This window comes from Heliangelus exortis, chromosome 3 (assembly GCF_036169615.1).
Source record: "Heliangelus exortis chromosome 3, bHelExo1.hap1, whole genome shotgun sequence".
NCBI classification, from domain to species: Eukaryota; Metazoa; Chordata; class Aves; order Apodiformes; family Trochilidae; genus Heliangelus; species Heliangelus exortis.
In genome coordinates this window covers 82757448-82783994 of record NC_092424.1, presented here as the reverse complement: position 1 = coordinate 82783994, position 26547 = coordinate 82757448, and the positions used below count along the sequence as shown (strand labels likewise).

Here is a 26547-nt window from a genome sequence, read left to right as displayed (position 1 = left end):
ATACAAAAAAGTATTCAGATAGCTTTAAATTCTCAGGCTATACTCAGTACTATACCACCACCCCTAGTTCAATTTAGTATTGGTAATAATGTTGCTTAACCTTGCACGTATTTTTATCCCTATGAAAACCAAACACTAGCCATCTGCAACATTATATATCAGAATACTTCAAAATTACATTTTTGTCAGTGTGGTTTGAAGATGAATCACCACTGAATTCTCTAGCACATTAGCTTCTGGGAAACCATCAACCAAATGCAACAATAGGATTTTACCACCTAGTAGGCAGACAAAATACAGAATCTTCCATATAGTAAGCACTACAATACATTGCACAATAGCATATATTGTACAACTCAATAATAGAAAATGTAGTTACAGCCACATTCCTTTCTAGATTCAATGCAGAAGCCATGAGGCTTTATAAGATGAATTCACTATTTCCTTTCAGTGCAGCAATTTAGTTTTCTTTGATAAAATCGTGCTTCTGCAGAAAAGATGAGATTTGGAACTGCACGTAAGCCTCTAGTCAAAAAGACAAAACAGAACTCAACTAGAGGTACTTTAATGACATGAATTCAGCTTCAGTTCAGCTTCTCAAAGCTCAGCATTTGTGATCACAATGAAGAAGAATCCTTTCCTATTTTTCCCAGGATCAGTTAAAACTGAATTTTTACTGGCTGCATTTTCAGGAGGGAGTAACTTAGTCTGTTCTCAAAGTATCAGTATTTTGCACGCTCTTGCCCAACAGTTTTACATTCATGTTTTGTTGCATCTGCCCACAAATCTGATCTAAACATCTAACTAAATTACAGCTTATGTAATTATTTATTTAGCCTTCTCTTCCATCCCTCTCTTGGATTTTCAGGACATCTTTCCTAAAAAATTTTAGGATTTTTCCTAAGAAATACCATCCTTCAAATCACTCAGTATGACCAGTAAAGGGGGAAAAAGTTTACACCTTAAACCCATTATAAATCTCTCTAATGTATATCAGTTAGAAAACATCATCTCCATGTCAAAATAAGAGTGCAGGTCACAATTCATACTGAGTCATTCCCTATCTCCAAGCCTCCCTTGTTGCTTGCTCTAGTGTGCAAAAATCATGTACCTACAAAGCCCTTTAAATTCTCAGGCTGTTTAAACAAAAGGAGACCCCTTTACAGAGCAAAAGTGATTTATTTGCTCTGGGATGTGGCACGGCTGAACCCAGCACTGATTTTCTGGCCATGCAGATTGCACAGCATAAATATTACAGTAAAATGCAAGCAGCCACAGTAACAGATCTGACATGGTTTTCTTGCTCCAGAAATAAATATCTATGTAAAAAGCAATATAAATTTGACCATTAATTTGTTTTGAGTATCTTTTTTTCTTTTAATCTAACAAAAATATTAGCAGAAGAAAAGCTAGTTTTCATAGCTCAGTGTGTCATCAGCTATTAGCTTTTATTTGACTCCAAAAGCTAGGTAAGATATTGTACATTTAAGCAATAGTAATATAAGGTGGACTTCCTCCAGCTCCGCTTTCTTGCTTTCTCTCTCTCTCTTTATTTCTCTCTCTCTAATTTTTTTTTTCCTACTTCCAAATAAGTCTGCAAATTTTATCAATGGTTATCTCTCTGATAGTAGAACATTCTACATCACTTACCCTGCTGGGCGAGTAGCCATATCTAACAAAATGCTTTTCCATTCCCTTCGCTTAAATTGCCAGATTCGTGCTGTCCCATCACGGCTTCCACTCACAAATCTAACAAAAGGGGAAAAAAGAGTTACCTAGAGATCAAAGACACATCTGTATAAAAAGCAACTTGAAAACTGAAGTTCCAGAATTTAGAAATCAAAAAAGGAAACTGTAAGTAAGAAATCCACACAGAGTCAGAACGCTGTACATCTGGTTTGAGGTGAAAAATCCTTCCTGTCCCAGTAAAAAATTGAAGACTTGTAAAAAGGGGAACCCGATTCCCAGTACTCAGCCCCTTCAACCTCTGGTGCACCTTGCTGAGTTGTGACACTGCTCTGGCACAGGGACACCACAATCCAATGAGCATTTTAAGAAACTGACCCTTTCACTCCAGGTAAAGCTAAGGAAGAAAATTAAGGGGTAAAAATAGCTGAGGAGCAAGGGGAAACCTGCAAGAACTACAGACATGATTTAAAACAAACAAAACCTACTCCAAATCAGCTAGCACTGTATGCTAAGTGTTATAGTACTTTTCTGAATAAGTGTTCCCAGCCTGAGTTTTTTCCCCCACCTTTTTCTTCCCCCTTCTTGGGTTACAGGGGTAGAAGGAAGAGAAAGACACGGGTGGAGAACAATGAAGTTTGGTTTACAATACAAATGTACATTACAACATCAATTAAATGAAGCATCAGAAACTTCAGAAGAAGCTGAGGCCTTTTTTTTTAGCATCCTTCATATCCAACATCCAAAACTTAAAAGTGAAACATTAAGAAACATTAGGCTAGCTAAACAAGCTACTGTTAGCTGCAGTTTGATAGTTTTCCTGTATCCAGCAATCATTTAATTGAGAAAAGATTTAAAGATGCATCTACAGTATATATGATTATGTAACACATACATTTCTTTTTAAAAAGTTCTTTTTTACTCCTTAATTTTGGCAAATTCGGAATACTTTCATCATTCATTACAATGAAAATAACAGTATAGCTGAAGCACTGTTATTGAAGCAAAACAGAATCCTACAATTATGTATCATTTTACTGGACAAGCATCAATAAAAAGCAAATTTTAATTAATTTTTTAAATAACCACTTCCAGAAACTGGTATCTGCAAATGTCTACAATGCTGAAAAAAAAACAGCTCTGAATTAATAAATTATGTGCTTACCTGCTACTACTGTTAGAAAACTGAATGCTGTCAACTTTGTCCTATATAAAAAAGAGTTGAAAAAAATCAAATATGGTTCCAAATTATCCAAATTTATTCAAATTGTTGTATTAACCACATACGTATATAGTTTTTAAAAAGTATTTACAGTATGAAACTCCAACTCTGATATCTTCTCTGGCTGACCTGATCCAAAGTAATAAACCCTAATGATGTGATCTGTACTCCCAGTGGCCAAAAACATTCCACCTGAGAAAAACAAACAGATAAGTCTTAAGAAAAAAGGGCAATATAAGGTTATTACAGTATTTTTTAACTGTTGTGACATCAAATTGTTAAATTTATTCCCTTAAACTTAAAGCTGTGTCTCATTTCACCTGTGCCTGTACCAGACCTTTAAGTATAAACAAAATTTAGAACCTCAAAATTATCTCACATTTGCTGTCAGATGCATCTGCAGATATACCTGAAATATTAGCTAACTATAGTAATTTGTTGCACCTAAGCCCCTAGAAGCCTCAAGCTTAAAAATTCAATGGAACTGGAGCTCAAGTACATTTTCAGAAAATTGTAAGGTCTGTCATTTTGATTGCTTATCCAATTCCTTATGCTGCATTCTTCAATTGCCAACTCTATAATCAATGAAATTCAGACCATGAGAATCTGGTAACCAACACCTTTTCCCAGCCCCTATAAATTCTGTCTCAGATAAAGCCTACTCTCAGAATCACTCTGAGAAAAAGGTGCACATCGTGTTAAAAGACTTGCAGTCAGAAGGGACTTAGTTTCAACATTTTGAATTTAACTGTTTTCAAGAATTTTCCTATCACCAAGAGTTAGTATGTAGATTCTGAATTTCTAGTTTAAATACCTGGGTTTTTAAAATAGCTACTTTGACTCAATTTCATTTAATTAATAAGAAATATGCTATTTCATTTTACTCCCCAAATGACTTAATACAATTATATAAAGGAGAAAAAAAGAAAAATATTAGGTAGAAAAAAAGATAAGTCTTTTACCAGCACTGAAAGAAGAACAGATCATTTGGACTCCGGGCCGAGGGCGTTCTGTAAACTTTGTTGGCCTTGGACTACAAATAAAGAAACAGTTAAATAACTTCCTAATTGGGCTTTAAAATTAAGTCAGTATCTTAGAAATAAAGCACAGAAGGACAAAGTTAAATATGAAGGAACAGATGGCTGCCCATCTATAAGCAATCTTGTGTGACTATGCTTCATGATCTGATCTTTAGGGAACTAAAGACATCCAGATGGACTAAGTAATCCCTGTATCAAAGAGAGCTATACCACAACTTAAATCCCAAGCCCCTCTAATAATATTATACAAAACACTTTCCTTAAGTCATCAGCAAAGCAGAAGACACTGGAGCAAGCTGCCCATCATGTTGAGTTTTAGACTACCGGTATACTGGAACTCCAGTTTTCTCCTGCAGCACGAGGCTGCTTTTATAAGAGAGAAACACAGCTTGGTGCTTTTCACAGAAAAGGATACAAAAGAAATCTGAACAAATTCAGAGTTTTGCAAAGTATCAGAATATACCAGTTTCTTCAGAGGACATTTTTTTGCGGGCTAGTTTCAAATAGCACGCAGAGAATGCGTAGACAATGGGCAGCAGTTGGTGAGGAATTTTACTTTATGGCCTGTGCTTCCTTTTAAGCATTTCAGAACCTGATCTGCAAGCAGAACTGAAGTTTCAATGGATTTTGCACTTTAAGAGTGTATAAAAACAAAACAGTCTGGTTCTGCAATCACCACTTTATTCTGCTCATGCACTACAGCAACCTCAAATCAGTCGGTGGTCTTGCACAGTATGCCCTTTACAATCTTCACTCAAAGAATAAACTTAGTAGAGAGCAACAGAATTGTAGCTGCAAGTATCATCACTAAAGATTTGGTTTAACATTAAAAATGCATTTTCAAAACTTCATCTATTTTTTTTCCTCTCTTAAAAGCAAAATGGGCCATATATTAAATTTCAGCTGAAGACAGATGCACAAGACCTTTTTTCACTTATCAGCTATTGCTATCTCAAAGATAAGTATTAAACCTTAGTGGTGCCTACGCATAACACAAAGTAATAAAACCCAGGAATACAAGTTAAAAAAAAAAAAAAAAAAGCTTTCTCCAAAATGCCCATTCAGGATAGGCTGTTTCTCTGAACTTCTAGGAGTTTTAAGGTAACTCCCTGCAGACTCATGACAAGGAAACTTCACAACAAGATACACTAAACAAGACAAAGATCCATTCTACAAAACAGTCGAAACCCTTCTTAACTGAGATACTAACATAAAAAGAACTATCAGATGATTCAATATGCAGCTTACATAATTTGGAGCAAGTGTAAATAGATAAATAGGCTGCTGTTTTCTTCCACTGTGGTTTGTGAACTCTGCCTTTGGAGTTAGGACAGCTGCAAAACAGAGCAAGTACGCACTTATGTTCTAGTTTGGATAATCAAATTAAATTCTCCAACTTATGTCTCTCTAATGTGTGTTATTTTACACTAGAGCAGACTGCGTAAAATTATCTGGGCAATCAGTACTTTTGGGAAGCAAGAAAAGTGGACAAAATCATAATTTCTTGAAACATACAGAAACCAAGCTAATTGTCTTGCTTCACAAACACTCTGAATTCAATGATTAAGTAGCTGAAGAGCACTGAGAAACCTTCATCAACACAAAGACGTCCAGAAAAGTCCTGGTAAAGCATTTTGCTCCTGGAGGAGATCTGTATTTCACAGAACCAGAAATAAGAAGGGCTGCAGACAAAAAGTAACCTGCACTCAGAACAGCAGACAACAAAGCAGTCTGTCTATTTGTCTCAACTAAGGGACACACTCACTCATTTAAATGAGTTCATTTTCTTCAAAATACAACAATAGTGCAAGAATGGTGAATTAACCCAAGCCCTGCAGACTACTCTCACTCTGGTAACACAGTGCCTCAAATACAACTTCTTCAGAGGAAACTGAAAACTAAGTCTTTGTTTACAAGCTAATGAACAAAGTTCAGCAGCTCTAATTCTGATGAATGACCAGTCCCTTTAACATTCAGTGCCTTCTGCTTAAGAAAGCGGATGGGAAGTATCACACCACACTGATGACAACTGAGAAATCAACGTCTTGTCCAAAACAGGAACGTCAAAATCATCAGCACATGTTTTTCCTAAGTTTTTTCTTTGTTTGTTTTTTCCTCTTTTTAAAATTATGGAGGAAAAATATAATAGAAGAGAAGCAGTACAGTAAGTTCCTCTACCCGTATCCATGAGACAGTTCTGCTGCCTTATTCACATGGACTGCCAGAAACAGGCTAACACTAGAAACTTGTGAGCCAAACAGGGGGCAGAAGAAAACTAGGCATCTTTTTCTGAATAGATAAACAATATTTTGCAGTGCAACTAATTTAACTTTAATGCACTGGTCAGTTTCAATAATTCTCCCTTAAACTCGACATAGATTATTTTTCCATTTCTGATGATCCAAGGCAGATTTTCTTTATTCTCCCCACTGTCAACTGACATAGGATCTGACTCTTGTGTTTTCTATCATCCAGAATAGTAAGAGGAAATTAAATAGGAGGAAAAAGCCTTAACTGCCTGTTCAATTGGGGTTTTTTTTTTGTTTGTTTTGTTTTCCCATCTTGTTCGGACCACATTTCTTGACTTCCTTACCTGCAGCAACAACCAGCCTTATTGTTCCTTTATTTGGAAACCAAATTAATCTACCTGGAATGTTACTGCTTCTAAGCATGCATGGTAACTTCCTGGTCAGAAATCTCTTCACTGAAAGAGGAGCACACAGGAAGCTCTGTAATACTGAAGAACATGCATCCACACTGCTCACAGAAGCACGTGAACAAGGCTCATCACTCTCTTGTGAACAGCACGAGAAAGCTGTGGCCAGTGGTGCCAGCTGTCTGTGTTTCATCTATGGCATCAAATCTACTGTAATGTGTCCTTTTGAAGTTTATCAAAATAGAACTGTCACCAAGTATCTCCTGTCTGGGCCGTATGTGTGACCTAGATATTGAACATGCCTCATTTAATGAGGTTATCAAAAACTGGGAGAAGAAAATGGGAGGGAAGACTCAAATTTCAGAGATACTATTCATGCTGCAGCAGAGCTGCTGGCAAAGCTGAATACAAGGATTTCTGCAATCTAAAAATCAAACAAATATTAAAAATAAAATAAATTAAAAAAAAACCAAAACAGAACTGGGATAGGGCATTGCTAAACATTAGAAGGTTGAAAGGGTATCAAAGTGCCTTTAATGGCAAACACTACGCTTTTCAAGGTGGTGAATTTTCCAGTTCGTAATAATTTGTTGAGATACAATAATTGCTCTGTAAGATTTTGATTTAATTTTAGAAGTGGAAAATGAACAATTTTGAGTTTCCTTGTCTCACGAAGAAGCTACAACTAAAAGATTGCCTTCGGGGGAATTCTTCCCAAGAGGGAAGTGCAATTTTCAGTTAAAGACAGGGAATGAACCACTAGACTTAACCATCCAAGCTGTGTTCCACTAGAAACAGTTTCCAGCATAGTTAAGAACAAAACTTACTATTTTTAATTTGACAGCACACTGAACACAGTAGTGTATCCAAATGCTGCCTTTCCCATATTTTATGAAAAGTTCAGCAAGTACTGCTGGCACTGCCAATCAACCTGAAACAACAATCAACCATATGACCATCATGAGGCTGCTCAACAGCTCATCATCTTAAATCACTGCCAAATGATTCACTTAGTGCAGAATAAAAAGCAGAGGGCTGTGTGCCTGCGTGTGTGTGTGTGTATATATATACATACACATTTTTTTAAGCAGCTGAGATTTCAAAATTTCCCCACCAGTCCCAATTTCAAGTATTGGGCAACTTAGGAACACACTTTATCACTGACAGCAATTGTACTCTTGAAGGACAGGCTACAGTCACACTCAGTAGGAGCATGAAATCAAGTTCTGACCTAAGCACGTGATAGCACCTTTTACCTGTGTGACTTGGTTCTTCCCATCTTGCCTAAAAGCTCCCATTTCTCTTGCCTTTCTTTCTACTTAACATTCTTTCTTTTATCTTTCCTTTGATAGTCTTATATTGCTGGCACTTACCTTCCCCCAGCACACTCATGAATGGATGTGGAGGGAACCTGCCCCATTTCCACAATGCTGGAAGCAGTTCCAGATCTAAAGGATGTGCAATTACCTCATCAAAAACTGTATGAAAACCTACACATTACTGAGACACACTGTCCATGCAATGCAGTCTTCCTTTCAGAAGTTACACTGGACTCTTGAGTTTCCTATTTTCAATATGATTTACTGGAATTAACAAAATCCTGGTTAGAAATGTTTACAGTTTAGCAACTTAAGTAAAACTTCCTGTAACTAACAAATTCTCCTGAACCAAGACACTGTTCAATTCAGGAAGAGCTACACTAAGACTTTTCTGAGTGGCAAACTGCGTCAATATCCTAAGAAACACACAACTATGTTCCAGTCCCAAAAGATATGCCTGTTTGTTATTTGACCTTACCAAGTTTTTAGCAAGCTTTAGCTCTGATCAAGAGGCTTCAATTACTTCAAATATGTAAAAGCTCTATGCACAAACAAATGTCTAAGACCTGGAACCTGCCTCACGAGTAGCCAAACTGGATGTGTTGAGAGCAGTAAAAAAAGCTCATCTATTTATAAGAATATCCTTGGCAAGGAGTTTCATAGCTTAACTTCCTATTTTGTAAAGAATCACCTCATTCCAATTTTGGAATCAGCTGCCTTCACTGGATATTCTCTAGTACAATAAAGGCCCACAAGCAAAGACTCACTGTATTACCCTCCTCATGACTGCACATCCACACTACATGTCCATGACACCCATGACTGCACGTCTCATCTTCACGCACTCATCTTTTCCCAGACTGAAGAAACACAGCTTAAAGGGTCACTCTGTTTTCTCAAACATACTGACATAACAGAAGGACAATAAAGTATCAGTCTCAAAATTTGCTGTGCACTCTTTGTCATTAAGCAACCTCAATTACTGGCATGACTTGGGTTACCAGACCACTTCCTTGCTGCACTGCACGAGACAACTCAACTCATCTCTTTCATCTGTGCTGCTGTTTGATCACATCTGATGTGACTGCTTGCACGTGAAAGCATTGCTCAAAAATCTCCTATTCTTTTAATATTTGCCAAGTGCCTCTCACTGAAAATTTGTATTCTACATTTATGTATCACCATGGACAGGATTTTGTTGAAAATCTCCTATCAGCCTTTTCACTCCCCAAGTTTTACCTCAACAAATTCCATCCAGCTTAATGGTTCATCCAAATATTCATTTCTGAACATTCACCTTCCAGTTCATGCTATATATCCCACTTCAGTCTCATGAATTTCCCTGTTCCCTAATTACAGAATTTGTTTCACAATTCAATTCCATAGAGTCAAATTTTATTTAGCAGGGGGGAAAAAAAAGTAAAAAAAAAGGCTTAAAAATCATCTTGTCAACAAGAATTCAGACTTAAGAAACCCGCAGAAAAAGAATGTGGTGGCAACTCCATTGCATATTAAAATAAGCATGTAAGTTCCTTTGACTACAGCATGCAGAGGTTTAACACCCAGAAAAGCAGCTTAATCTCCAATATAAAAAAAAAAAGCCAGCCCAAATGCCCAAAGAACATAAAAATAGTTAAGGTCCAGCTCCCAGAGAAGTGGCAAATCTAACTACAAAGCCCTGTGTAAGCTTAGCATGCTGCAAGATATTCTAACAGAAAATACCAAAATTACAAGAACACAACCCATCCCCAAAGCTGAACTACTAATGATTACTAAAACAACACTTTTGAGCTACAGGTGTTTTGTGATAAAGAAAATGAACGAGCAAAACACATTTGAAAGCCACTCCACAAGTTACTTTAAAAAAAACAACAAAAAAACAACCAAACTGTCTCTACTTGAGAGCCCTGCCATTTTCAGTATTTTACACTTTGAGGGCAGAAACTTCAAACTCAGCTTCAGCCACCAATACACAGCTGCCCAAGAATGCTGCCTCCTACCTTGCAAAAATATTCCTACCATGTAAAAAGCACCTGTGCTTTCTGTGTAATAGAAATAAGAACAAACAAAAAGTACCACATCCTAATTTATCACTGGGGCATTAACTTCTCCTAAAAAAGCCTCAGTTTCCAAGTCTGAATTGCAATCATTGCATCAACACGATTTTCATTTCATTTAGGATTATGAGATGGAACAGAAACAAAAAAGCTCAAATTTTGACATTAAAAAGTCATTAGAAATTTTTACTATACAGAGATACAGCAAAACTGGATATAGTTGCTTGCTGCACTCCCCAAAATTGACAACAGTTAGTTATATTATCAACTTAGTGTTTAAAGGAGAAGCAAGAAAATCACATCAGAAACATATCACACTCAACCACACAGTGAACCAGCCAGTGACAAGTTTTGTTTTAGTCAAATTTTTCTCCAATATATGCACAACATTTTTAATTACAAACAAAGAAATAGCAACAAATAAAATAGCAACTAACTTTATTTTAAGGGTGCCAGCATCCCACAGCCAAAAGCATATTGTTCCATCTGCCCCGGTTGAAGATAAGTATCTCTTTGAGCCACTGCACAGTGGAGAGAACTGGGGGAAGTGAGGGAAGAAAAAAGAAAAGGTCTCCTGTTAATCTTCTCCAGATGTGCTAGGAAGTTTCTCAAGTCATTGACTTCTCACAACAAAAATTCAAGTATCAAACCATTCTTGAGGAGAAACACACCTCAATAAACTGTAATGAACACCAAAGTAACACAGTGCTCTACAGAGTCACTCTCTTCCATCAGAAAAACCTTTCTGGGTTACATGCCAAAGCACCCTAGGTTCTCCCTCCCCACAGCCCAAGGTATTCAACAGCATGCAGCTCTCAACAGAAGCAAACCAAACTATTCAGCAGTGACTGTAGTTCTTACTCAATGCACCTGCACTCAGAATCATAGCCTGCAAAGGAATGAAAGCCCACGTGCATCATGCAATTTTTTTCAACAAGGATTATTTCTGGCATTTTTCAAGGGTCAGGCATTTGGACAATACACACGTCATTTCACATAGCAATTCCTCCTCATTTCACAGCTTATTAGCTAGACACTCATTTTCGTTACATTAAACAGTCTTGGGTGGTTCCTTTTTAAGTAAAAAAATGCATTTTATTGCTCAGGTGAGTTCACAAAGCAGAAACCTACCTGCAATGATGTTATAGATGCACTGTGGCCCTGAAGAACTGCTAAGGGTGCACAAGTTCGAAGGCACCAAACTCTGATCATTTTGTCACAGCTTCCAGCAGCTATCATGGTGTTTTCATAGTTCACTGCCATATCAGATATTTCAGCTGCATGCCCTCTCAGGGTAGCCAACAGCCTTCCATCATCTGTTGCCCAGATTTTTACAAGGCAATCATCAGATCCCTAGAAATAAGGTAAAAATCATTTCAACCACACCGTTAGCTGTTTTGATATTACAGGTAACTAACAAAATAAATTGAGTAACAGAACTAGTGGCATTCATAGGTAAATATTCCCCCCTTGCTACTTTTAAGTTTTCCATACTGCATGCAAAACACAACATCAGTTTACATTAAATCTCAACAGTATACACAAAGTTTGATGCATCTGTAACACAGACCACAAATCCTATAGTAAGCTGGATTTACACACTTCAGTGAGACACTAATTGAAGCACAGAGTGAAGAAGCTGTTACAAAGCATTCAAATGAAAATTAACATTAAACATGAAAATTAATCATGAATTGGTACAGTGTCACTTAACATTATACCCTCTTATGTTCCTTATCTTACTAGTTTCATCTTCATGCTCTGCCAGCATTAGCAGTATACTTACCACGTAAGAGAGAGGTAAAGTCTGTATGAACAAGATGTTCATTATTAAGCTGAAATACTATAAATTTGCTTTGATACCCAAATTAAGAAACACTGGAATGCTCACTCATTCTCAAAAACTTCAGAAGCTTCTTTTACCTATCCATACTTAAATTTACATTTTGCTGGTCTTCCCACATCACTGTAGCAGCTTCCTGCCTCTATGCAACAAGTGCAAAGTTCTAGCAAAAATTTCAGAACTCAGCCTTTTTATTTTTCCTTGCATTCCTGCACCTCCTTGGAAGTCTGAGTATCTTTGTATCTCACTCAACACAGTGACATCTGAACACTGAACAGAGACACTGAGAGAGAATTGCTGTATACATTTCAATAATTTGCTTGGGTTCACAAGAATAAACTGGGTGCTGGGTTTTAACATCTGGAGCCCAGATCTGCTACGGGATACACCTGGGTGCCACAGTATGTTACAGTACCACATCACCTTTATAAAATTTCACCTGGGTTTTGCCTCTTCCATCTGCTTACACTGCCTCTGCACAAGTTTATCTAGCATATGTTCTTTAAAGAAGTCAGGAGGCAGGGAAGTACTATTGTCCACATTTTACAGAAAAGGTATCCAAAGTACGGGCACCAACAGCTGAAGGAACTGGGGTTGTTTAGTGTGGAAAGAGGAGGCTGAGGTGAGACTGTCTACAAAGGAGGTTGTAGCAAAGTAGGTGGGGGTCAGTCTCTTAAGTCAAAAGCAACAGAACAAGAAATGGCCTAAATTTGTGCCTGGGGAGGTTTAGATTGGGTATTATGAAAAATTTTTTCATCAAAAGGGTTGTCAAGCACTGGAACAGGGTGTCCAGGGTAGTGGTGGAGTCACAACCACTGGAGGTATTTAAAATACCTGTAGATGGGGTGCTAAGGCACATGGTTATGTGGTGGACTTGGCAGTGCTAGATTATTTGTTGGACTTAATGATCCTAAAGGTCCTTTCCAACACAAATGATTCTATGACTCTGTGATTATATTGTATTAGGATGGGAGCAAGTTGCACAGAGGGGTCTGTACAGTCCCCATTACTAGGAGTTATGAAGAAACTGGACAATGATTTTTCAGACTGGTATTTGATGAAAGTAAGCATCTAATGACCAAAAGTCTCAAAAAAAAAATTTAGAGGCTACTGATACTATTTTCAACATTAAACCTTTCATAAGTAGGTAAATTACATGTATTTTCCCCATTTAGTACACTCTTTAGTCTCTATTCATGGAACTACAGAAATCCCACAATGCTGTGGCTCAATTCAGCTGTTCTTCTGGACAGCCAAATCCCAGGACATCAACACCCAACTTTGGAAGTTCTCACCAAAGCAGCCACAATGAATGAAGTAAAGCTGTCCTGCTGAAGAGCCAAGTAAACACTCCAAGAAACACTTTCAAAAGGAAACCAGATACATCCTGCAGTTATTGGAATGCATAAAAGTATTTTGAAAGTTGGGGAAGTTTGCTGGTTTTTTAATACTGACTAGCTTGTTTACACTAATGCTGATGAACAGAATTTCTTTCCCCTCAGTTACATTTTTTATGTAGCTACTATAAAAAAAAAAAAAAATCGATTCTCCACTTGAAACAGTGGCTAAATTTTACTCATTACACTGGCAGATTCAAAAATAGTATGTGGGAAAAAGAGGGGAACAGTATACGTGCAGTTACCTATTACACACTCAGTCTCATTTGTAGCAATACTCAGCAAACCAGGCAACTTCCTCAGGCTTGCTTTTTGTTTAGTGAGTGGAAAGTTGTTTCTGGCTTACAGGCAGCAGTTATCCACAGCAGTTTCTCTCTTCCCTTCTTATTTTTATCAGTTCAGACAAGACAGATATCTCCCAACACAAGGAGATACAACTACAGCACAAGTTTTTGAAACAGTAAAAAGAATGCTGATTGTACTAAGGTACATCGAGAGAGCACATTTTTCTGTGAATTACAAAAACAGGCTGCTTCCCTACAAAAAATCTTTAACATCAGCAAAAAGCTATTTGGGAACGTAAGTGACATTTTAAAGCAGCAGAATGTTTTGGAGGGGAACTCTAGACATGCAAAATCAAGATAAATTAAAACTCCACCATGTGTTCCATTTCTGGGTTGCCTTGATAGGTTATGTTGCTTTACCAGCTGCCATGCTTCTACTTTTCCTCAGTAGAGGAAGCAGGACTGATTTCACCCCAGCACTTCAACAGGTACACTCATGAATGCAGAGATATGGTCAAGTTCTCCCATACCTCTGTCCTAGTCATTTTTGGCATGAACATCTGAGCCTCCAATTAAGGTTGTCACACAAATCATGTGTCATCGCATAATCGTTTTAAAATCAGTATTTCTATTAAGAAAAAGTTCCTCTCCACTTAGACAGAAAAGTACTATTTGACATTTCTCTTTGGTCCTCCAAGGATGCAGAGGCTGAACAGCAATCAACATCCCAAAAGAGCAGCAGTCTGAAGGCTTAACCTCAACACTCAACCAAGAACTGCTTCCTTGTTCAGCCTTGGTGATTTACTGAAAGCAACTGCCAGTCTGTATTTCTAAAACCTTTGTCATAAAAGGGATTGTTGCAGGGATGTGTCTAATAGGCAAAGGACATAATAAATAAAGCTTAGTAATTACATTTTCTGCCTTTTGTGTAAGGAGCACAATAGTACAGCCTACACTGTTCCTACTTTTGCATAACACTTCCATGCTGAGGTGTTACACCTCTGCCTTATCTAGCTGTTAGACAGCTACAGTGCCAGCTCAGGGAAAACTGTGTGTGGACTTGAACAGCAATGGACAGAAAGAATCACAGACTCACTGATGTGGGAAAGGACCTCTGGAAATCATGTGGTTCAAAACCCTGCAGAAGTAGGGTCAGCTAAAGCAGGCTGCACAGGAAGATGTATTAACCATTCCTGTTTTGTTATATTCTGCACATTTACTGAAGGCACCCTCTGTCCCATCACCCAGGTCCTTAAAAAAACATTAAAAACCACTGCCTTTAATACTAAACCCTGTGGTTCACTCCTGGTAACTGGCCTCCAGCTGGACTTCATGCTGCTAATCACAACCCTTTGAAAATGGCCTGAACTGCCAGGTTTAATCTCACTGTTCACTTCTCTAGCCTGTATGTCAGTAGTTTGTCAGTATGGATGCTATGGAAGCCAGCACTGAAAGCCTCATTAAACTCAGGATTAGCAACATCCATTACTGTCTCTCATCCAAATTAGTCATTTCATCCTAGAAGTTTATCAAGTTGGACAGGAATGATCTCCCCTTCATAGATCTATGCTGACCACTTCCATCTTGTTAATGCTTGGAAATGGCTTTCACACACAGTGTTATTTTCAAAAAGACAAAAAGGACTTTTGAATTACTAGCTCAGTCACATGTTTTTGACAGTCATACACACAGAGAGTACTTTCACTTATAGCTTGATTTATTTACTTCTGTTAAGCTGCTGCAAAGCTAAAGAGAATGAACACAAGGAAAAAAGTTGGTTAACAAGCTCACTAATGGGCATTTTCAAGTCAATTCCAACAAACAAGTTAATACGAGTTTACAGCACAACCAGCAAACCTGCTGTCTGGGGCTTTACAAGCAGAGTTTAGAAGGAAAAAAAAAAAAAAGATCCTTTTTTCTCTAAACTGCTCAAAAATCTCTAAGCAGATTCTGTTTTAATCCCTTTGCTTCCTTCAAACAAACATAAAAGTACTCTATAAAGCACTCATATTTTTCCCCCCCATACTAAATTAGTAAGTTTCCATAACTATTCTGTGTTTCTAGATTCAAATCTGCACTTCTTATCTAAAGCTTCAAGAATTTTCAAATTCTACACCTACAAGATTCAATGATTGTCTGAAAAACAGTATGAGCCCATTCTGTTCTACTGTTACCAGGACTTAAAGAGTATGAAGAAGCTCATGCTCTCCAAAGTGTAGTTGTCATCAAAAAAACCCAAGAAGCAGAGGACACAAAATGGATACATGTGCTTGTGTGTGTAAAAATGATGCTGACAAATAGCAGCCTCACTAAAGAAACAAGGTCAAAGAAAGACCTGAAAGCAGAAGGTGGTGATAGGGAACCCAAAACTACAAAACACTATCATGGGTGGAAAACACTTATATGTGGATTTTATCTCTTCCTCAAAGCAATACATACATAAGAACAGACCCAAGCCATAGTATTAATTGATTATAGTCTAGAAATCTCAAACCACTAGTCCCATTTTTTTTGGAAGCTGAACAAAATTAAAAACATTCTCTCTCTACAGAACTATACATATTACATAAAACTTGCTTCAGCAATGCTCACACTTGTACAGATCAATATTATAAATACACTGGTGACTTCACAGTGAGCTTACAGCCTGCAATCATTTGAGTCATTTTACTGGATGAAATGACCACTGACAGAGGGGAAAAAAAAAGAAAAAAAAAGTTAGGCAACCAATAAACCAAACCCAGCATCATGAGTCCCCTAAAATGCTGTTTGTAAAATATAATTAATGGAGAGCAACCTGGACATAGACAAGTTAAAAGATCTGAACCGGTCAGCAAGAAAAGCTGCTTTAGGGACCTAATGGAATGGTGGAACTCAGAGGTCTGTTTAATAACAAACCAAGGAAAGAAGCATAAAACCAGCCTGCTCCCTACAAGCTGTACATGGTAGTGCTATAGAGGCCTGTGCTTTACAACTCCATTGTAGAGAAAAATTAACTACTGTTAGCAAGTCTCAACAAGAAAGCAAGCTAGAAAGCATGGAAAAGACTAAGATAGGATTGCAAATCCTGTAGTATCTAGGCAAGATAACAGTATTAGAGTTCAAATAAACTGTTGGGATTCTGCCTTAAGTGAATAGGACAACTGACAACTCTTAAAATACTGCTGCAGTTCTACTAGCAAGAGTATTGGCTTATACCACAGCTCATATATCCAAGGTTATGTCTACAACTGCTACAAATTATGTGCCTATTAAAAAGCATTTGTCAAAAGTGAATCCTAGTAATAGTTCAGCACCAAGAGAACTGATGACAGCATTGCCAAGGTATGGAGCAGAATGGGTTTTATTTCCTACCACTACACAACTTGTAGCTGGACTGAAACTGCCAAGAAAACATACAAATTAATCTTGGAAATCTTGAACACACTATTACACAATGCTGTTTATTATTCCTTAGAAAGAGTATTTCAGAGGACATGGGAAGACAAAAGATGGGGAAAAAGCAGATGGCCATCCTTCTTCACAGCCAGAAAGTTAAGTAGTGCAGGAACCAGAAAACATAATGTCTCTTTCTATTACGCTGCTTGGGTTGTACAAGTCACACTTTCCCAGAGATTCAGAATACAAATCTCAGAAATAAATTTTTTTTCACTGGTGGCTGATAGGTCTTTTAGCTGTGTCTTTGAACACAAAGAGGATGCCTTTTTGCGGTTAACTAAAACAAAACAAAAAACTCAATAAGACATCAGAGTCTGTATACTAAGAATATTTCTTTTTATATTCAGAAAAAAATAAAGCAGGTCAGAGGTTAATTCCAGAAAGCTCTTGTGAAATAGGTAAAAGAATGTAAATAGAAATAGTCATTGCATGACCTGCTTGCTAGTAGGAAAATTGCGTAATGCCCTGTTTTCACTGCCTTTAGACAAACGTAAGAGCATCGTCTTCTTAGCAAAGGTAACATCTCCCAGAAGAGTATGACTCAAAAATGTGCTGAGGTCATTTTCTTTTCATTTTAATTTGAAACAGAACATAAACAGAACTTGGATTTAAATGCACTCAATCCTTCAGGGGCCAGGAGGAAAATGAAGTGGTTATGATCCATCTTCTACAAGCAATTATAAATCTAAAACAACCTCTTTTCCAGCTAATGTCACACTTAATACTGGTGGTTGTACACTAATAATGTAGAGCAAAAACAGTTCCCTACTGACACATTCAAATTTATATCCTTGGCAACAGATATGTGGAATGAAGTCTTACTTTTGATGGTAAATTCCTACTCCTAGTTACTACACTGGAGAAACTGTACTGGTGTAAGATTGAAAAGAACTGGCACTATTTCATTATACACATGCAGTTACTTCATTGACTACATCACCCTGCTACAGTAACTTAGATTCCACTGGAATGTAGAATGCAACTCTTTAGTTTTCCATTTGCTGACAACTATTGAAACGTCTACACAAAACCCACTAGATTCACCTGAGAATGCTAAGGTAAAAAGTTGTGCCCCAGGCACTCCAAAGTGAAAATTCACCAGCCACAATTAATTTCTACGGACATTTTATTTAATATCAGATTGATATAAAGTGGGACCTTTTCCAAGCAGTCATACCAGGACACCTGTGTGTTTGTCAGCAAAGGAGTGCCAGCAAAATTTTGATTTTGCAGAAGTAATATTGCTCCCCCCATTTTATTTCAAGTTCTTCTCTTCTGGAAACAAATTCCTGTTGCAGTCAAGAAAAGTCCTTCTCATCAATCACTTTTAAATGAGACTGGAAAAAGCAAGGAAATGGGCAATAAGGAATGATCATTGCAGAAGCAACTCAGAGGAAGTTTAATATATCTTTGGAAGAGGAAAGACTTCAGAAACATGGAAAAAAAATAAGAAAATGAAGAATCAGAAGACCTTGATGAGTTTTAATTATTGCCTCTAGGAAACACACACTGAAGGTTTTATTTAGATGTGAAAAGGGTGAGCCTAAGAATTTTTTATACTTGTGCACATAAAAACCTCTAATCCATTCTGACATGTTCCATGTACAATAAACCAACAGTGAGCCCTTTTCCTGATAGGTTGATCATGCATAAACTACAGGAGATAAGAATTTAATGGCTATGAGTAGTGAGGGACTTAGCTTGGTATTGAAAATAAAGAAATATGAAGAAAGTCTCTGATATGTGTGAAGCAAAAAACGAACAAACACACACAAGTCTGTTTAAAACACTGTAACCATCCCAGTCCCTACAACTACACATCCTCCTACACAATGAAGCAAAATGTATTTGAGAGAAGGGGCAAACTATATTTACAACCACCTTGAAATAATTTTAGAAGTTATGACTGCAATACAGAAAGGAGGACAACTTCAATATCCATGTTATCTGCCATGAGTTTAGAAAGGACACAATCAAGCTCCTGGGTCCACAAAGTCATCAGTTACAGCAAGTGTTTGTGGGAAGGCAATAAAAACAGCCAAAGTGTAGCAGACTGGCATGAAATGCTTATTTACAAGATCTTTGGCTCTAGTAAAATTGACTACTTACCAAGAAAACCACATTACACTGAAACCTATTCTTACAATTCCCATTCCTTGGGAAACTTGCAATTTCAGTAGTCATTTCAGACATACTGCTATTATTTATTTAAATAAAAAACCAACAAACCACAAAACAAACAAAAAAGACAAACAACAACAAAAGAATGGAAATAGTTACAGATATTAAGAACACTGCTAAAAAAAAAAAAAAAAAAAATCCAAGCCTACATTTGTTAGAACACACCATGCCAACACATGAATTTTCAGGTTTTTAGTTTCTGTAACTATGCCATAACCAATCTAGGTGTACCACCAGTCTGTTAAATATAATAATCATGCTTATGGAAAAGAATCACAATAACCATTAATTACATATTGATTGTCCTCTCCAACTTCTCAATCCAATTCTGTGGTGGTTCATTCTTTTACTTACATTTTTGCTAAAGCAAACAAGTCCAGGAGAAAAGAATCTACAGAGTAATTCCTTTCCACTGAAAATAACCTCAGTTTTCTGACTGAATTACACAGATCAGCAATCACCATCACATCTGGATTTAAGACATGCATGCCAAAACTATCTGAATATGCAAAACTGTATGGTTATTAAAAAGTTTATTTGAAATAAGAGTAGCAAAGAATTTATCTGCTTTCCATATGCAACATAAGTCTATTTAGTTTTTTGAAACAATGAAGTGGCATTATGTGAACTTAAAAACCCCCAAACAATAAAGATTTTACACTTACAGTAAATATCCGTCTCCCAGTCCGGTCAAAAGTTACACAGTATACAGAAGATAAGTGTCCTAAAATTCGTTTGTGCATCTTCATATGTTGATAGACTGCAGTAGGAACAAGGCGTTCAAGTCTGTATTTTCCATTTAGTTTTCTTGAAAAGAGGGTATCCACTACCAAATGAGGTAAGAAAAAAGAAGACAAAGCATGTGTTAGGTTCACAAACTAAAATTCTTCTCCAGAAAGGTAGGATTATTTCAACACAGGACCACTTGCTGAATGAACAAGCTTAGTATGGTAATTATCTCATTTTGCAATAGTTAGGGAAAAATAAATACAAAAGAAGCCTATAAATACAAACATGCAAAAAAAGTACTGAACTGCAAGGCAGAGTATAAAGATGCAATGCAACTTTCAAGTGCCCAGACATATGCTTCTTATTTTACACTTAGTGTGAAAAAATCAGGACAACTGAGACAGGTTCCAGGAGGAATCTCAAATTGAACAAGCAAAGAACTTGCATTTAACTGTTAACTGAAGATTAGCAAACATTTAAACATTCAAGAAAATCTAGGCTTTTTCTTTTGAGGTCTACATAATCATTTATCCATTACTTGAAACAACCAATTATTTCTTTTTTTTTTTAAGAATATTGCTACCCACTACTGCTGAACAAACAAGCAAAATAAACCAAACAAATTTACATATAAATTTATTAAAACTTTACAGAAAATTCTAAAATTGACTAATGAAACCTCGATCAACAGGGTTTGGGATTTTTTTTTTCAAGTTTAAAAGCTAAGAAGGTTCAAGAGCAGGAATCTACTGCATCTTAACAAAACAGAAATCTTCAATCAAAAATTTCAGTGAAGAAAATAAAGCTCAGCATTACTAAAACAGTCACACAATGCTAAAGCAACAGAATATAATGCTTATTTATGTCTATAACATCCACGCAAACTGCTCCCTATATCATCATTATACCAAAGTATGGCAATGGTAATACATTCTGTATTCCAGAGAATTGTGATAAAGCACCTAACATACTCACATCTCCAGTTTCTGAATAGATGAAAAGTAAAAAAATAAATGCCTGATGTTCACGGCACTACACACACATGAAAAATGAGCTTGATCAGTGCCAAGAGAGCCAGCTGATACTTTTCATTACTACTCTGGTTAGGTGTTCTTTATAGGTGACCAAGGCTACACCTGTACTAATGAGCTGAGGGGAACCAGGGCAGGTGAACCATGTTCACTCCCTACCTTCAATGGTGAAATAGCTACAAACTTTTCCCATTGCTTGCTTTTGGCCCAGACCAACCAGACACTGGTTCATGAGTCAGCACAGGTTAAATATGCATTAAATATGCAAACTGTATCATAGCTACTATATGAGGACCAAAAGCACTTAGTGGTATGGACCACTGCCAAGCCCTTGGCCTCAGGACATCAGAACAACCCTGAAACCTTTCTGTTAACTGCCTATGTAGTCCAAGATTCAAGGAAGTTCTACCAGTTCAAGATGCTCTCTGAAGGGGAAAGTTATCTGAAGGGTCAGTTATCTGTGAAGCAAGGCACTTTTAGTAAATGCACCACTACTGTCTAGATCCTCTTAACCCCTTATACAAGATGCAGCTGCACTTGCTTCATGACAAAGCTTTTCCTTGGCAACAGTCTACTTTAGAACAGCAGGAAACCAGGATTAGTACAATCACAAGATAGATCTATTTTGTTTCTGAAAAATCATCCTGAAGTTGAAAGCAAAACAAAAGTAAAACAAACAAAAAAACCCCAAACAAACAAAAATCACAACAACCCAACCCACATCAAAAGTCAACCTCCAAACAAAAAAAAAAAAAAACCACAACCACAAATAAACACAAACTTGTGTTTTGATCAAAAGGTCTTTGTCACGACCACAGTGAGTTTACTCAATAGCCCTGACCCACTCAGAAGTTACCATTTGTTTTCTATTAATGTAAAATGGGACAGTTGTACATCAGCTTCTACCAATGCCTTTATCAAATGAAACTATAGCTCACAAAATGCAAAAAAGCTTAAATAAAAGTTTTATTTGATGAGATGTTCTGTCCATAAATCAGAACTGTAAGTGGGCTCTTTAGTATAAGACAATCCATGAATAAAATGTAATTTTAAATACACCTCTGAACCTAGGAAAAACCTTTTCGAAATACTTGAGATAAATTCCAAGCACGTGGTCTTTGGGTGAGTTTGTTTGGCTGGTTGGTTTTAAATTACTGCAGAAGACTAAATTTAACAGAACCTAAGCCTAAATATTTCTGATGATTTTCACACATATGAAGTGGCAATAGGCAACTTGCTACTACACAAATCCCTGGGGAACTCAAGAGGTGGAAAGCACTTTGTTCATTAACAGTCATCCTACTGGAGGAAATAAGAGGTGACACTGTGATACCATAGACAAGAAAACTAACCAGGATCTCTTTCATGCTGCAGCCTTGATCAAAATTTAAACCAGACAAAAATCCCCAAATTCATTAAAAATAAAGTTAATTAGAAAGTGATTTGACATGAAAAAAGCCTTACATTCTATGGGAAGAAAATTTTATGCCAAGATCATGCAATGGGCCAGAGGGGCGGGAGGGAAGGCAAGCATCAACTCCCCACAGGTTTAAACACTGTCCATAAATATATTATTTTAAAAAACTTCCAAAACTGTTTTTGCTTTGAAACTGCTGTTTTGAACTAAATTCTCACATCCACTATTGGTTCTTCAATATGCCCTTCCATTTAATTACATTTTTATTTATTCTCATTGACTTCACCAAGCGATCCAGCTTAATTTCTTTAATCGACCAATTCCCACTTTTTATTACAAACACTGAGGACTTCAGTGTGTCACCTGCAAACTTTGTTAGCACAACAGCATATTCTTCTCCTCCAGAGTACAGGTGAGAATTAAAAATAGCTATGTCTCAAATCCTGCAGCTAAGTGATAAAATTGATTTTCCTGGTGCAAGCCAAGATGAGAAAGGTTATCAACTGTTAATAGTAATGCCTTGGTTCTAATTATAGGCTTTTGGTTTTTTAAAGATTGTTGCCTGTATCTAGCATCAATGCTTGTCAGGTCTTATGGGGTCTTCTTTTAGTTTGATTTTAACTGCATTTGAAATAAAGCCATTTTAGAAACCCCTGTGACAAAAAGTCTAATATCTCTCATTTTAGCCATATTAGCAGTTCCCTGTCTTCACTTAAAGGTGTTAATCACAGGAAGAGTGATAAGGTGCAAGCAGTTAAGCAGCTGCAGTGGAAGCCACAAACCATAAATAAGGGGAAGGAGGATGACAAGACTTGATCCCAAGAAGGGACAGAAAGCACAGTCAACCAACATGGATAGAATTAACAACTTGGAAGGAAAAGAGAAGAAAACAACAGAGCAGTATGCCTGCTCCTTGCTGGGAATGCACTATGAAGTGGACACTGCACAAAAAGAACATTCATCCAAAGCCTGGCCAACTACAGAAATTAAAATTAGTTTAGCTTTACATGCCTATCTACTACACACACGAGTTCCTGCTTTTAAGATAAACCTTAAAACAAACAAAAAAGCAAATGTTGCCAAGTAGTCCTTGTGCAACACACTATGACAATCCACCACTTAATTCCAAATGACATTTTAGTTTCAAAATCAGGATTCTCCGTATTTCATAATGAAGCTAAATGACCAGCAGAAACCAGGGCCTGAGGAAAGCAACATACCCAGTTGATGATTTGAACATGTAAAAAACACTTTGACATATATTTTCTCATTTAAGTTGCAACCAAATTTTTAAACAACTTTTTTCCAAATAAAATGAAATTACTTCTAGTTTTTAGGTAACAGAGCTCATCTTCACACAAGATGAGTAGCCTCAGACTGAAATGTTCTGCTATCACAGAATGGCTGAGGTGGAAAGGAACCTCTAGAGACTGCCTAGTCCAACTTCCACCCCCCCAAGCAGGGTCAGCTAGAGAAGGCTACTCAGAGTTGTGTCCAGTCAGATTTTTAATATCTCAAAGGATGGACTTTGTAACCTCTCTGTGCAACCTGTGCCAGAGCTCTTATCACCCCCAGATGATTCTTTTTTTCCATGTTCAAATTGAATTTCCTCTATCTCAGTCCACGGCCTCTGTCCTGCCAGGAAACACCAGTGAGAAGAGGTTGGCTCCATCTTCATCACACTGCCCTATTCAGGTTTAAACTCACTGATAAGACCACCTCATCCTCCCCCTGGCGTTTCTCTTCTCAACATTAAACAATGGCAGCTCTCTTGGCTCTCCTTTTTGACAGACATCTCAATCTGTTCTGAACTTCCCAGTCCTTTGCTAGAATAGCTCTAGTCTGTCCATGTCTGTCTTGTTTTAAGGAGCCCAGAGCTGGAAACATCCCACAGGTGTGATCTCACCTGTGCTTAGCAGAGGAGAACACCCTCAACCTAACGGCAACACACAGCCTCCTGCTACCTCGTTTTCACAGCACTGTTTGGGTTGGAAGGGACCTTAAAGATCATCTAGTAATATCCCCCTACCATGGGCAGAGACATCTTCCACTAGACCAGGCTGCTCAATGTCCTATCCAATCTGGCCTTCAACACCTTCAATGATAGGGCATCCACAATCTCTGTGGGCAACCTGTTCCACAGTGTCTCATCACCCTCACACTGAAGAATTTCTTCCTAGTATCTCATTAAATCTATCCACTTTCAGCTTAAAGCCATCACCTCTTATGCTATCAGTACATACCCTTGTAAAAGATCCCTCTCCAGCTTTCTTGTAGGCCCCTTCAGGTATGGAAAGGCCACTTGAAGTTCTCCCTGGAGCCTTCTCCAGGCTGAAAACCCCCAATCATCTCAACCTGTCTTTGTAGGAGAGCTGCTCCAGCCCTCTGATCATCATCATGGCCCTCCTCTGGACTCGCTCCAACAGCTCCATGTCCTTCTTGTGTTGGGGGCTCCACAGTGAGACACAGTACTCCAAGTGGGTCTCATTTGAGTAGAGGGGCAGAACCACCTCCTTCAGCCTGCTGGCCATGCTTCTTTTGATGGAGCCCAGGATACAACTGGCTTTCTGGGCTGTTAGCACACACTGCTGCCTCATGTTGAGCTTCTCATCAACCAACACCAAGTACTTCTCCAGGCACACATCCTCTGCCCAGCCTGTATTTGTGCTTTGACCCATGTGGAGGACCCCACGATTGGCCTTAGTCAACTTCATGCAGTTTGTACAGGCCCACCTCCCAAGCCTGTCAAGGTCTCTCTGGGTGGCCTCCCACCCCTCCAGCATGCTGGCCCCACAGCTCGGTGCTGTCACTTCACTTGCAGAAGGGACACTCAATTCCCCTGTCCATGTCCCTGACAATAATGTTAAATATCACCTGTTCCCATACTGACTCTTGAGGAATGCCACTCAGCACTGCTCTCCACTTGGACATTTTGCTGTTGACCACGACTCTCTGAATGCAACCATTCAGCCAATGCCATCTCTCTCTAGAGATAAGGTTTTCATGCAGGACAGTATCACATGCTTTGCACAGCTCCAGGTAGATGACATCAGTTGCTCTTCCTTTGTCAACCAATGCTGTAACCCCATCACAGAATACCACAAAATCTGTCAGGCACAAGTCACCCTTAGTGAAGCCACGTTAGCTGTAACCAACCCTCTCATTTTCCATGTGCCTTAGCATAGTTTTCAGGAGGATCTGCTCCTTGATCTTGCCAGGGGCAAGGTAGACTGTCTGGCCTGAAGTACCCCAGGTCTTCTTCCCCCTTTTAAAAAATTGAGGTTTTTTTCCCCATTTCTAGTCAGCTGGAACTTCACCAGACTGGCATGACTTTTCAAATACTATGCAAAGCAGCTTTGCAACTTCATCTGTCAGTTCCCTCAGGACCCATGGATGCATCTCATCAGATTCCATGGACTTGTGCAACTTCAGGTTCTTCAGACAGTCTTGAACCTGATCCACCCCCAACTGTGGGCGGTTCTTCATTCCTCACAGTCCCTGCCTTTCCTTTCTGTAGCTTGTGTGGTGTAGCTACAGCCTCTGCCAGTGAAGACTGAGGCAAAAAAGTCATTGAATATCTTGGCCTTCTCCACATTCCAACTAACCAGGTCTCCCATTTCCTTCCAGAGAGGTCTCCCATTTCCTTCCATATTTTCCCTAGTCTTCCTTTTATCACTGACATACCTAGACAAGAAGCTTTTTCTGTTGCCCTTATGCCCCTGTCCGTATTTAATTCTGCCAGAGCTTTAGGTTTCCTGATGTGGCTGCTCAGATAATTTCTCATATTCCTCCCAAGCTACCTGCCCTTGCTTCCAGCCTCCACAGACCTGGCATTTCTGCCTGACTTCCTCTTTCTTGGGATACATCGCTCCTGAGCTTGATGGAGCTGATCCTTGAATATTAAGTAGCATTCTTGGGCTCCTTTTACCCCAGGGCTTTATCCCATGGTATTCTACCAAACAGCTCCCTAAAGAGGCCAAAGTCTGTTCTGCTGAAGTCCAGAGTAACAAGCTTTCAGTGTACTGACCTCGCTGCCTTAAGGATCCTGAGCTCCACCATTTCAAGGTCACTGCAGCCAAGGCTGTCCCTGAGTTTCACATTCCCCACCAGCTCCTCCTTATTGGTGACAAGCTCCAGCACAGCACTGCTCCTCACTGGCTCCTCTATCACTTGGAGAAAATAGTTATGAATGCATTCCAGGAACCTCCTGGATTGCTGCTGTGCAATCCATCCCAACAAATATTGAG

The 26547-nt window shown here is 38.2% G+C and overlaps 1 protein-coding gene across 4 annotated transcripts in view; it reads right to left on the bottom strand.

Moving 5' to 3' along the window:
• The window catches only part of PHIP (pleckstrin homology domain interacting protein), a 113411-nt gene that overhangs the window by 69100 nt on the left and 17764 nt on the right, over positions 1-26547 (bottom strand). For 3 of the 4 annotated variants that reach the window (XM_071741498.1, XM_071741499.1, XM_071741500.1), the window contains exons 7-13: positions 19789-19949; positions 11112-11333; positions 10418-10518; positions 3871-3941; positions 3000-3100; positions 2852-2892; positions 1651-1749 (exon numbers count right to left, since the gene is read on the bottom strand). In XM_071741498.1, coding sequence (XP_071597599.1) covers positions 1651-1749; positions 2852-2892; positions 3000-3100; positions 3871-3941; positions 10418-10518; positions 11112-11333; positions 19789-19949 — 796 coding nt within the window. Of the gene's footprint in view, positions 1-1650; positions 1750-2851; positions 2893-2999; positions 3101-3870; positions 3942-10417; positions 10519-11111; positions 11334-19788; positions 19950-26547 lie in introns of those variants that run through there. The other variant, XM_071741501.1, reaches the window with a different exon arrangement.